This window comes from Mastomys coucha, unplaced genomic scaffold (genome assembly GCF_008632895.1).
Source record: "Mastomys coucha isolate ucsf_1 unplaced genomic scaffold, UCSF_Mcou_1 pScaffold5, whole genome shotgun sequence".
In the NCBI taxonomy this organism is placed as follows: Eukaryota; Metazoa; Chordata; class Mammalia; order Rodentia; family Muridae; genus Mastomys; species Mastomys coucha.
Genome location: NW_022196911.1, coordinates 83417991 through 83430058, shown reverse-complemented (window position 1 = coordinate 83430058; position 12068 = coordinate 83417991). Strand labels below are relative to the sequence as shown.

At 46.7% G+C, this 12068-nt stretch overlaps 1 protein-coding gene across 9 annotated transcripts in view; it reads right to left on the bottom strand.

Moving 5' to 3' along the window:
* Mtmr4 (myotubularin related protein 4) overlaps window positions 1-12068 on the bottom strand; it is a 22911-nt gene that overhangs the window by 6239 nt on the left and 4604 nt on the right. For all 9 annotated transcript variants that reach the window (XM_031354390.1, XM_031354383.1, XM_031354391.1 and 6 more), the window contains 13 exons: window positions 11275-11364; window positions 10827-10943; window positions 9954-10036; window positions 8273-8433; window positions 8062-8158; window positions 7753-7866; window positions 6454-6650; window positions 6116-6244; window positions 5523-5634; window positions 4869-5064; window positions 4516-4701; window positions 4267-4437; window positions 3964-4118 (listed from right to left, as the gene is read on the bottom strand). In XM_031354390.1, the coding sequence (XP_031210250.1) occupies window positions 3964-4118; window positions 4267-4437; window positions 4516-4701; window positions 4869-5064; window positions 5523-5634; window positions 6116-6244; window positions 6454-6650; window positions 7753-7866; window positions 8062-8158; window positions 8273-8433; window positions 9954-10036; window positions 10827-10943; window positions 11275-11364 (1808 nt within the window). The remainder of the gene's footprint in view (window positions 1-3963; window positions 4119-4266; window positions 4438-4515; window positions 4702-4868; window positions 5065-5522; window positions 5635-6115; window positions 6245-6453; window positions 6651-7752; window positions 7867-8061; window positions 8159-8272; window positions 8434-9953; window positions 10037-10826; window positions 10944-11274; window positions 11365-12068) is intronic.

Genomic DNA, 12068 nt, shown 5'->3' with positions numbered 1-12068 from the left:
CTGGTTTTTTCTTGGCAGAGCTGGTGATTAGACCCAGTCTCATGCATATGATCAGCACTGACTGACCTACACCCCCAGTCCAGCCCCGCATACTTTTAAAAAGTTACAACTGACTTTTGTCTTCTCTTGCTTTATTTTTTATTATAGAAACTTTCAACGTTATAGAAGAGTGTGACTCCTATGCACCCTTTGCAATTCAAACAGTAACAGTGTGTCAGCCTTCAGAGCTGATTCCTATGTGCACCAAAAGTTTAACCAATAAGAATGGAAGAGACAATAATGCTGGAGGACTTTAGAAGAAGTGGGCTAAGCCAGCCCACATGGCCAGGGAAAGCACTGACCTTGAACTGGGTATAAAACCATTTGTTGAACTTTTAACAGAAGAGGAAAGACAGGAGGATGATACTTTTAGTCTGGGAAAAGGTATAACTAAAGGAAGTCATGCCATTTGTTACAGAAACATTTAAAGTCTTTCCATCGATGACTCCTCTAGATCCAACCTTCTCAATTTGGGCCGCCTTGTAATATGCCTCTCCTCTGCTATCAAGTGATACTTCAATCCCATCCTCCCTGTATCTCTTCTTTCTCTGCAAACTGGCTTGTCTTCTCAACTTCTCCTTGGCTACTGATGGTATGAATATTCTGGATTAAGACGTGTGAGCCTGTCTTTGACTCTGAAGAGACGTTGGATCTTCTGCATTCTGCACTTTTAGTCTCCAACTTTCAACCAACCCCAGAGTCCACTGAAAATGTCTCTACTATACTTCTGAATATATTCCTCTTTTCCAGGAACTTTTTATAAATAAATTACACACTAGCAGAGGTGGCTAGTCCCTATGCCTCTACCCAGCCCAGTGGTAAATTCTCCAGATTTCCATTACTTCATAATCACTTCCTATGCTATCTTACTACTGACAACTGAATCAAAATTCACTTGTAGCAATGATTCAGTGGTTATGAACACTTGCTACTCTTACAAAAGAATTCAGTTTGGGTCCCAGCACCTACATGGTAGGTTACTTCAATTCTAGCGGATTTGATACTTCTTCTGGCCTCGCTTAGCACCAAGCGCATACATGACACACAGACATACATGTAGGCAAAACATCCACACACATAAAATAAAAATAAATCTTAAACATATATATATGTACGTATACATACATGCACACACACACACATACACATATAAAGCAAACTCTGTACTATACTGTCTACAGTCTGCAATAACCTGTTTCTTCCTATTCCCTTTTGATGTGCTTTGACTTTAATCTGACTAAAAGTACAGAATGTAGAAGATCCAAAGTCTCTTCAGAGTCAAAGACAGGCTCACACATCTTAAAGTTTAAAATCCAGAATATTTGCCAGGCAGTGGTGGCACACGCCTTTAATCCCAGCACTTGGGAGGCAGAGGCAGGCAGATTTCTGAGTTCGAGGCCAGCCTGGTCTACAAAGTGAGTTCCAGGACAGCCAGGACTACACAGAGAAACACAGTCTTGAAAAAAACAAAAACAAAAACAAAAAACAAAATAAAACAAAACAAAAGACAAAAACAAATAGAATATACCTCCCACCAGTAGCCAAGGAAAAGTTGAGAAGACAAGGCAGAGGCAGGTAGACTTGTGAGTCCCAGGCCAGCCAGGACTACATAGTGAGGCCCTGTCTCAAAACAACAACAACAAGATGTCCTTCTTACCCTCTCCTAGGTCTGGAGTTATTTTTGTTTGTTTTGTTTTCTTCAAAAACTATCTTTTGCCAGGCAGTGGTGGTGGCACATGCCTTTAATCCCAGCACTTGGGAGGCAGAAGCAGGCGGATTTCTAAGTTTGAGGCCAGCCTGGTCTACAGAGGCTATCCAGGACAACCAGGGCTATACAGAGAAACCACGTCTCAAAAAAAAAAAAAAAAAAAAAACAAAAAACAAAACAAAACAAAAAAAAACCCTATCTTTCATATATCTGTTTCTTTGGTCCTTTCTCCCATAAAACCTTTAATGCACTCATAATTCCTTTTATCCCAAGCATTTATTTATCCACTTAAATATTTGCTCAAATGCTTCTTAGGGCCCAGTGTGGTGGCACAAGCTGTAATCCTGGCACTTGGAAGACTAAAGCAAAAGCAGCAGGAGTTCTGGGTAGCGTGGGTTACAGAAGGCCCTGTCTCAAACCAAAGCCCCATCTGGGACACAGAAACAGCCAGGGTTCCTATCCTGGTCCTTCAAAAAGATTTTCTATATAAATCAGCCCCAAATGATCCTTTAAAAGATTCCTTATAGTTTGAAGAAAAGGAAAACTACTGAAATCTATCCCATGACAGTGGCCTTGGCTCAAAAGACCCTAAAATCAAAATTTCCAGATGATGAGTTCCTTGTTATACTTTATAATATTCAATCAGTGGATTTTACTTCAACTTCAAAAACTTCAGCTAATAATTAAATATCAAAATTTGCACTATACGAAATTTGGAGCATGCCTGTAATTGCAGTATTTAGAAGACTGATTCAGAAGGCTCAGGAGTTTAAGGCCAGCCACAATGAACAGTGACATAGTGAGACTGTCTCAAATAAAATATACGCATCCTTTGAACGGAGCACTTTTGTCTCCAGAAATTAAAGATTCTGTCAGAAACGCAAGCACAATATAATAAACAGCACACATTCTACAGCCCCAAGTGAGACTGTGCACTTACACAGGCGTGGATAACAAACAGTAAGGATGTTTTACCATAACTTACTCACATGCAGATGCTCACTAAAATATTCCCTGCAACGATCTTGAAATGATCAAAATAGGCAGAGAGGAACCCAAATGATGCTCAACCTGTGACTACTCTGCAGCCATAAGAGACCATGGCGAAGAGCTAGGCATGTACTGAGTGTGGCACATTTGCCTTGCATACACAAAGTCTGATCTGGCATTACAAAAGATAATAAGTATGAAGAAGGAAATAAAGACACAAAGTATCTTTATATGTGCTGTCATGGAGCAACAATAGCCTGACACAAAATGAGAACTTGCAGAGCAAAACAAAGGTGCCATAAAAGGCAGGAGGCTGTGTCATCTTTACTGAGAAAGGCAGGAGAACCTGCACCTGAGGGCTGGAGGAACTCGTGATGCTTCTAAAGAGATAAACATCTGGATACACACCTACCAGTGAAAACAGTATACATCTATGAGGAAAAGAACCAGGAAGAAGATTTTATTTTCTTTTATAACGCTTGACTTTATTTAAAAAAAAAAAAAAAAAAAAAAGTAACATGGATTACTAGTGTAATTCAAGTCACCAAGTCTCTTCCCCCAAATATTCAGCCAGAAGAGAACTTGATGGCCTACTTTAGATTTGGCCTTTTACTGACAGAGAAAAGTCTATCCCCTGCTGGGAATGGCTTCTTTGAGAGTGAACTGCTTCTAGAGGTTACTGCTGGATAGAGCCAAGGTGGCTCCTGAGAATGATTCCCCTATGCTGTGTGAACAAATTCCCAGCATCCCACAGACCTTGTGAATAGCCTTTTCTCTACAATTCTCCCTTCCTTTGCTCAAGTGTGTCACATCAGGTGACAGCAGCACCAAAGAAGGTGGAACAACTTACTGAAGCCTTGAAAACAGTGGGCTCCAGCCTAGCCCCGGGGCTAGCTCCTCCCGTAAGTGACTCAAGAAGCTGTTTCTAAAAAACTCATTAAAACAGAACAAGGGCCAGTGAGATAGCTCAGTGGGAAAAGATGCTTGCCACCAAGCTTAAGGATCAGAATTCAATCCCCAAAACCCACACTGGGTGGAAAGAGAGAACCAACTCCTGGAGGTTTTCCTGAGCTCTCCATGTATGCTGTGCATGTGAGCGCACACAACCACATACACCAATAAATAAGTGTAAACAAACAAGGAAAGAACTTTGAGGTGAAATAGAATTGGAAGCAATTATTTCTTTCCTTATGGAGAGGGGGGAACCAAGGTTTTTTTTTTCTCACCTGTCCAGAGAACGACCAGAAAACTCCTGGCTCTGAGCCACTGGGGAAAGGTAAAGATCCATATTTTCCTCCCCAAGGGTGCACGGAGATGATGCAGGCAGATAAACAGCTGTCCAGAGGTGCAGGGCCCGGACATGACACACAGGATGCAGGACCTAGGGAGGCAGCTGGATGTTATTATTTTAGAGGAGCCCTTGGTTCATTTCTTTCCTCAAACATTTAGCTAAACATTCTTTTCAATGGCTCAGCCTCCTGGCCCTGTAGGATTTCCAGCAGGAAAGGGCTCAAGGGGCTCGGCCTTACCATGTCGGAACCAGGTGTATAGAGGAAGTTATGAAAGTTCTTGTTGCCAGCTCGCAGTAGTGCCCACACGGAGCATGTCCGTTTATAGATGTTGCGCTTCTCTCGCTCGCAGGGGTTGTTGGCCAGGAATGTGCCGTAGAGACAGGAGTATGTGTGCTGCACCAGTTTTACCTAGGAAGGCCAGACAGGTATGAACCTGAGGCTTCAGGACACTGCTCTCTAACCCTGGCCACAGGCTTTAGGACTTACCAGAAATGCTTCATTGAACTCAAACAGGCAGGGGAACTGCTTAAGCAGCTGATGCACAGAATCAAGCCACTGGAGGAACACAGGACACTGTTCATTTTGGTCCTCTGCATTTTCCTGATGGCCACAGCGATCTCCAAACTTGTGCCCAAAATCCAGCCAATCAGACTCTACCAACACTTGGAAGCCCTGTAAAAAGATCAGTCTAAACACAAGGCAGCTCTGAAAAGGTTTGGGTCCAGCTTTCCAGAGGTACCATGTCCTCTACTGAAACATTCCCTAGACACTTCCAGAGAGTGATGCCATCCCTCTTCCTTCATTTCTGTTGTTCTTTACAACTAATTCCTTCTTAGTACCTCCAGAGTCCTGTAATATGGATCCAGTAGTATTTTGGCCAAGGCTACAATCTGTGGCGTACGGTCCCAGCCGTCAGAGCAGTGCACCAGTACAGGCCGGCCTTCCCGATCTACTGTATTGGCTACCAACACAGCAGCTTTTAGCATCACTGACAAGTGCTGCAGCCATTTGGTACTCTCCAGGGCCGACAACCAGCTGTGCAAGAACAGAAAGAAATGGAATCACTAAGGGTTCTGGGGCTACCACATGTCTCTGCCTCCCCAGCCAGCTCTATCCGACAAAAGCCCTGGTAAGAGCTGAAACCAAGAACTCATGACCTTTCTACCAAGAAATATTTGGCAAAAAGGTAGGGAAATGAGACACGGAGAGGTAAGAGCTTCTTAGAATCAAAAGAGGAACTGGGAAGGGAAGCATCACATGCTTACTTAGCCCAGTTCTCTATTCTCTTTGGTAGGACAATGATCTAGAAAAAAAGAATCTAATGGCCTATGATCATGCTAAAGTGTCACAAGTGGAAGTGTTCTTGGATGTGGTGCACTACACCCAACTTTGCTCAGACACCGAAGTCCTCAGTCTCCCCATCTCCCCTTCAAATCCTCTATGGATGTGTAGTACGGCAGTGGAAGGCATGGAATATCAAAGAGAACACCTACTTGCTGGGATCTGGCATCTGGCTACACACAGCCCGGAGGTACTGGAAGCTATTCCGGATGGCATGGATGTTGGCCATTCCCATAAACACAACCTCACAGTTCGGATAGTATTCTGCAGACAGGAAAGGAAAGGGGAGCATACAAACATGTCCCAGAAACAGCCACTTAGGACAAGAACAACCCCAGTGGACAAGAGAGCTTTTCCCTGGCAGGACAGAACACTCCAGGACAGCAACTCAGACTCCAAATCACCCTTTCACCTCTGGATACTCAAGAGCCACTACTCAAGCAGTTACTGTAATGTCCACGGCAGCAGCACGAGGGATAACAATAGAAATGCTCAACAAACGGTGGCTGCTCTGACAACAATCTTCTGACAGCCTTTCAAGGTACGGCTCATCCTCATTTTACAGATGAGAAAATAAAGTTTAGGAGGGAACTTATACTTCATAACCATGGCTTGTAAGGGGCAGAACCCTGGAGCCAAGCAGGGTTATTTGGCTCTTTCAAATACTCAAGCTACCCTCAATCTCCTCCTGATTAAAGCTGCTCCAGAACCCTGAGTGACTGCAGACACTACGTAATCACAATACCTTCACATTCACAGCCTCCACCCTTGGCCCGGTTAGCCACCGCTGCTGTGTAGGACCGTGCATCCAGGATCAGCAGTTTTTGCGGGGCTGCTGTGCTCTCTCCCCCAGAGCAAGCAGTCAGAGAAGAATCTAAATACAGAGCAGGAAGAAGTCTCAGGGCCAGCCAGCCATCCGCTCTGCAGTGGAGCTTTGGAGCACTCAGACCTCTACCTCCCAAAAGGCCAGAGCCCACACTCTGTTTTGTCATCTTTTCCGTGGTTTCACTGGGGACTTTCTGGGAGCCACTGAGGATAGGAGGAGACTATCACTGGGGGGCACCAGCACCACCCACACCTTACCGAAATCCGTGTCGCATGCTTCACTGGCATCATTAGTCCCAGTGCTGAGGGAGCCCCCACTGGTCCTTGTCCCTGGGTCTAAGGCGCAGGCTTTGGCAATGGACGTGACAAGGTATTCATCATCAGCATTGCGCCAGCCCCACCAGCTGATCTCAGGCTGGCTACAGCGGGCAATGGCAGCCCCGTTGCGCAGGTGTCTGATAAGACAGAAGAAACCATAAGGCCCTTGGTATTCCAAGCCTCCAGAAGCCTACTGCAGAGACCTCATGGGGCCAGAACAAGGTCTCCAGAGCCAACAAGAGCTACCAGCATATCCAGGTCATAAAAATAGCAACCCAAAGCCTTAACATCTCTAGAGCACTTTATAGTTTACAAAGTGCTATCACACACTTTTTTTTGAAATGGCTCTGTGACCTTGACTCATCAGATCTGCACAGTACCTGTTCCAATATGCACCAAGAGACCAGCCTGAGTCAGAGTATAAACCATACTAACCCTCATGGTTACTACCTGTCTCAGTTTGTGTAGCATTTGTTTAGCTCTGGCTGGCCGGAACACACTTGGTAGACCAGGCTAGCCTCAAATTCACAGAGATCCTCCTGCCTCTGCCTCCAGAGTGCTGGGACTGAAAGTGTACACCACCAACTTGGCTTATTTACTTACATTCTTATATAGAAATTGGCCAACCTTCCCCTAAAAGAAAACAGCCCAAATTTCTAGCTTTGTAAGTCTCAACCAATCTCTGCCATGTATTAATAAACAGCTCTAACAGAATATGCTCACACACCTATAACTCCAGCACCCTAGAGAGAAGAAAATGGCTAATAGAAAGGCCTAGTGAGACCTTTTCTCCATACAATAGTATAGGCCTGATTTGGTCTTTAGGCCAGCTTGCCAACCTCTTAGTAAATGCAGTGTTTTACACACACACACAAGAACAGACCAAAAAAAAAAAAAAAACAGTTTCACTAAAGCTTTATCTTTGGGAGTAAAAGTCTGAGATTGTGCCTAAGGTTCTTTTTTTATTATTAGTGTTTTGCATAGACATATACATGTATACCACATGTGTGCCCGTGGAGGCCAGAAAGGAGTGTCAGATCTCCTGACGTTACAGATGGTTGTGACCTGCTGTGGGTGCCAGGAACTGAACACCCTCTGCAAAAGCAGCAAGCACTCTTAAGCAGTGAACCATCTCTCCGGCCCTCAAGGTTCTTATTTTAGAATAATTCCAGTCACTTCCCTACAAGGCGCCATCCCTCTCCACTGTCTGCCTCCTATTTCCCATCCACACTGCCTCACCTGTATACCACAACAGGGATGCGTTTCCAAGAGCGGAAAGAAGCCACGTTCTCCAGCTCTTTATCTGTGATCCACACAGGAACCAGCAGCTTCTGGGGGTAACTAGGGCACAACCTGAGAAAAGATGGGGGAGGCTGTCCTGATCTCAATGTGGAATATCGATCCTAGGAGATGGCTTTAAGACAACAGGGACAATTCGAGCCCCCCACCCCCACCCCTCATGGACCCAGAAGCTAGACATGCTACATTTCACTTAAACATAAAGTCTGAGTATGGACTATGCTTTACACCCAAGCCCTGCACCCTCACTTGTAATTGCTGTTGATATGCGAGACTCTCCAGACATTCTGCAGGTCAAAACCCATCCTTGCAAGCTCTGCCTCCTGTCGACATCGGATGTGCTCTCCTGCAACACAGTCCCCAGCCTGTCAGCTTCCCACAGCACCAACATCCAGGGGTAAAGGAGAATGAGAACCATGGGCTAACAGGCAGATTCCCCAAGAAATTAGACTGGCCTCACCTGGCTGACACAGGTGGGTATGCTGATCCTCCTCCGTTAGCCCCAGGCACCAGGCATGGTAGGCAAAGGCAAAGAGATCCTCGGGCTTGGCAGGTCTTGCTGTGGCCCGGCTGAGCCTTGAGAGCCACTCTTGGCACTGCTTAAAAGTGGAGAAGTGGCACCTGCCAGGCAAAAAGCCACAGGCTTGGATAAGGCAAGGGGTAGACAGGCCATGGGGTCAAGGGTCAAAAACACAGACTCAAAAAGGCTATGAAAGAAAGGAAGCTGCAAAGCAGGAGGTAAGGAAGTGGCTCTGGGGGGAGGGGAGGAGACACTGGCACTGGCACCTAAGAGTTGTCTCTTGTAACACTTCTTATGGCCACCCTACCAGCCAGTGCTATGAGTCCTATGAGGCACAAGTCCTGCTCCCAGCACTCTCACCTCCTTGTTTTCTCTCCTTAGCCACACCCTACTGGTGTTTTAAAGACAGTTTCAGTCCCACCTCTTCCTTGAAGCCTTTCTAGCTTACTCCACGGTCTCTCCTCTCTCGACTCCCAAAGTGCCTGGAGTATGGATGAGGAGGCTCTGGGCAGCACAAGTGTGCCTTAATACGCTGACTTTAGTTTTCATGAAGGAAAAAGCAAAGGGATAATCCCAGTCTGCCAGAGACCTCAGCACACAGCAGGCCTCCCCTGAGTGTCCTTCTAAACCTGAACCCTCCCCGTCCCCGGTCCTCCCAGTTCCTCCTCTCTCATAGCCACTTTATAGCAAACCTTGTCTACACCCAGAATCTGGACCTGAGTTAACTACAGCAGCATCCTAACCAGCTGCTCGGTCTCAGCCTTAGCTTTTGTCCCCATTTTCTTCTACTTGGTTCCAAGGTAACAGCCAGCGTGGGCCCATAAAGCATTAATCACATCACATCTGTATTCAAAACCCTCCAGAGATTTCTCAGATCCCTCAAAGTCAACGCCAACACCAGTCACTACAACCCCCGCCCCCTTGCTCTCAGGCCTCATATCCCACTCCCTGCACCTGGATTCCAGCCACGCGAGCACCTTGAGCACCTTGCGATTCTTCTGATCTGCAGGCACAGGTCACACCCACTTCAGAACCTTGGCACTCACCCTGCCCTTTGGCATACCTTTCCCTCAGATACCTGCTCAGTCACTCTCCTCAGATCCTGACTGAATCACCCTTATCTACATGGCTTTCTCCAGTCAGCTGTTTAAAGCTAGAAGCTACAAAAACTTTTCTTGATTTTACTTTTAATTTTACACTTCTCATTTAATGTATTTCACTTACTGTTAGCACCTCCCCACTGGAATATAAGCTCCTTAAGGCAGGAATTTTTGTCTGAGTTCTTGGACGTATGTGCAGTACCTAAACTATGTGGTACAGACTGCTTAATAAACGTACATTACTTAAGTGAGGGCGCTGTGCCTAACACTAACCCAGTGCTCGTATTCATTACCTTAAGCAGCCCTCACAATGGCTCCATCCCCATTTTATTTCAAGTCAAGACAGAATGGGTTAGCAAATTGACCTTCTGACTAAGAACAGGGAAGTGAGTTGTCACCTTCTCCTCCAGCGGAGAACAGAAAATGGAATCAATCCTCCTACTCCAAGGGTACCTTGCAGCAGCAGAGAGGTCTGCACAAGACAAGGGTCAGAGAACAGGAACGAGGCCCGCTATGCTCACCTCACCACTTTGGAGTCCTTGCAGGCAATGTGCAACTGAAACATATCACGGCTTTCCACACTGTCAATCATCCGGAGGGGCACCTGCAGTGGAAGAGCAAAGTGAGGCCCAGGTGCCCCAGTCTGGAAGGGTTTACACCAGTGAAAGGAAGCCAGCCTGCTGAGGGTCTGCTCGGGCCTGGGGGCCTTGCCAGGGGCTGCCTACATGTCACCAGTGGATACCTTAAGAATCCTGAAGGCAGATGATTTTATTCTATAAGGAGGACACCGGCACTTGTCCAAGGTGACACAGAGTGACAGTACAAGAAAAGGGGCTGCATCTGCCCAGCTCCAAAGTCTATGCTCTTCTAATAGATAACGCCAGTGAGGCTCAAGGGTTAAGAACACTCGCTGCTCTTGCAGAGGATCTAGGTTTGCTTCCCAGCACCCACAGAGTTGTTTACAACCTCTTGTAACTCCGTTTAGTCATCTGGTCTCCTTAGGCCTAGGCATGTACATGCTATATAGACACTAACAAACATAAGATAAAAGAAGGTAGGCAGTGGTGAGGCAAGTAGAGCCTCACCAGCACTGAGGAGACAGAGGCAAGTAGAGGCAGATAGATCTCTGAGTTCGAGGCCAGCCTGGTCTACAGGGGAAGTTCCAGAGCAGCCAAGGCTACAGAGAAACCCTGTCTTGAGAGACAGATAAATCTGTACATAGAGGAATGAGATAAGAAATAGCAAGGCCAATGGGAAGAAAATCCCAACTATTTTTGAAGACATAATCTGGTAAAGCACTGAAACAATGCCACTTTGACATAGATGGGGACTCTGACTTTGGTGTGAGGAAAATAAGATGAGGACTTAAAAAAAAAAAAAAGATGAGGGCTTACGTTGATGACAGAGTCTTTGAACTTGATATGCAGCCGGTAGTTAGAGATGGCAATGAGGGCATCAGCTGCCCGGCCCAGGAATTCCACTCCCTCACCCTGCAGCACTGTGAAGGGTACCTGTAAAGGTCAGAGAAACCCTCAGCCCACAGTCCAGTCTCTCCCTTGCTTTTCTCTGCAGTCCTGCTCTATAGCAGCTCAAGGAAAAGGAGATGATGCAGGAGAGTCAGGTCAGGACACTGGTCATCTGCTGTCCAGGAAAACTGCCTCTCCCCTTCCCTAAGGCCAAAGGCTCCAATAACGCACAGACTGACAAATACAGGAGCCCATCCCCTTCAGAGGCCCAGGAGGAAGAAGCCAGGGCTCTGGTAGATCCTCTAAAGATTTAAAAGTCTGGAACACAAACTAGGCAGGAAACCCCTCCCACCATGAGCCTCCTGTTCCTCCTTACCTGAAGATTCTCCTCTTCCTTCACCAGTTCCTTGGGGGGGAACAGATCCTTGGCTTGGATGTACTCCAGGCTGGGGGGGCCCTCCTCACCCTGCAGGGAGGCCATAACCTTGAGTTTGCCACCCCACCTGGCTCCCGAGGCTCATTTACTTTGCTCCTCTACCAACAAACCTACAGACACCTTCCTTTGTTTAAAGGTTCTGGCTCCTTGAGGAGGGAAAGGAGGCCTGGCCTGGCTGGAGGAAGGGTGAAATAAAGTGGTACTCAGGGAAAAGTGAGCTAAGCCAAGGAGGAACTGAGAAGCTGTACCATTTAGAGACTTCTCCTTTGAACCAGAACTGCAAAAACCGTGAGGAAGGGTGGGAACTATGAAAGCCTCCAACCAGAATAAGACAGGAGCAGGGCTGGGAGAGGCACCTGAGGCACAGGAGCCAGCTGAGGTAGCTGGCTAGAGAAAAAGGAAAGCAGGCCCCTCCAGCCACTCAAGCATCAACCCGGTGGGTGGAGACAAAGAGGTGGAGGTTGGGGGGATTCAGTTCCATGCCTCTAGAGGGCCTTTGTGGATGCCTTCAAAAGGGAAGCCCTGTTTTGGAGCTGAGCTGATGTTCCCATTGGGCTCTCGATGCTGACAAGCCCCCACTACCTGCCAAGCAACCTGCCCCGCCTGATCTGAAGGGAATTCCTAAGGAATACCCATAGCTAGCTGAAGTCACTCTGCTCCCAAACACCAAGGGAGAAGAAAAGAGGGAATCCACGCTCAGGGAGGAAGCAGGAGACCCAAGGACAGTCAGGGGA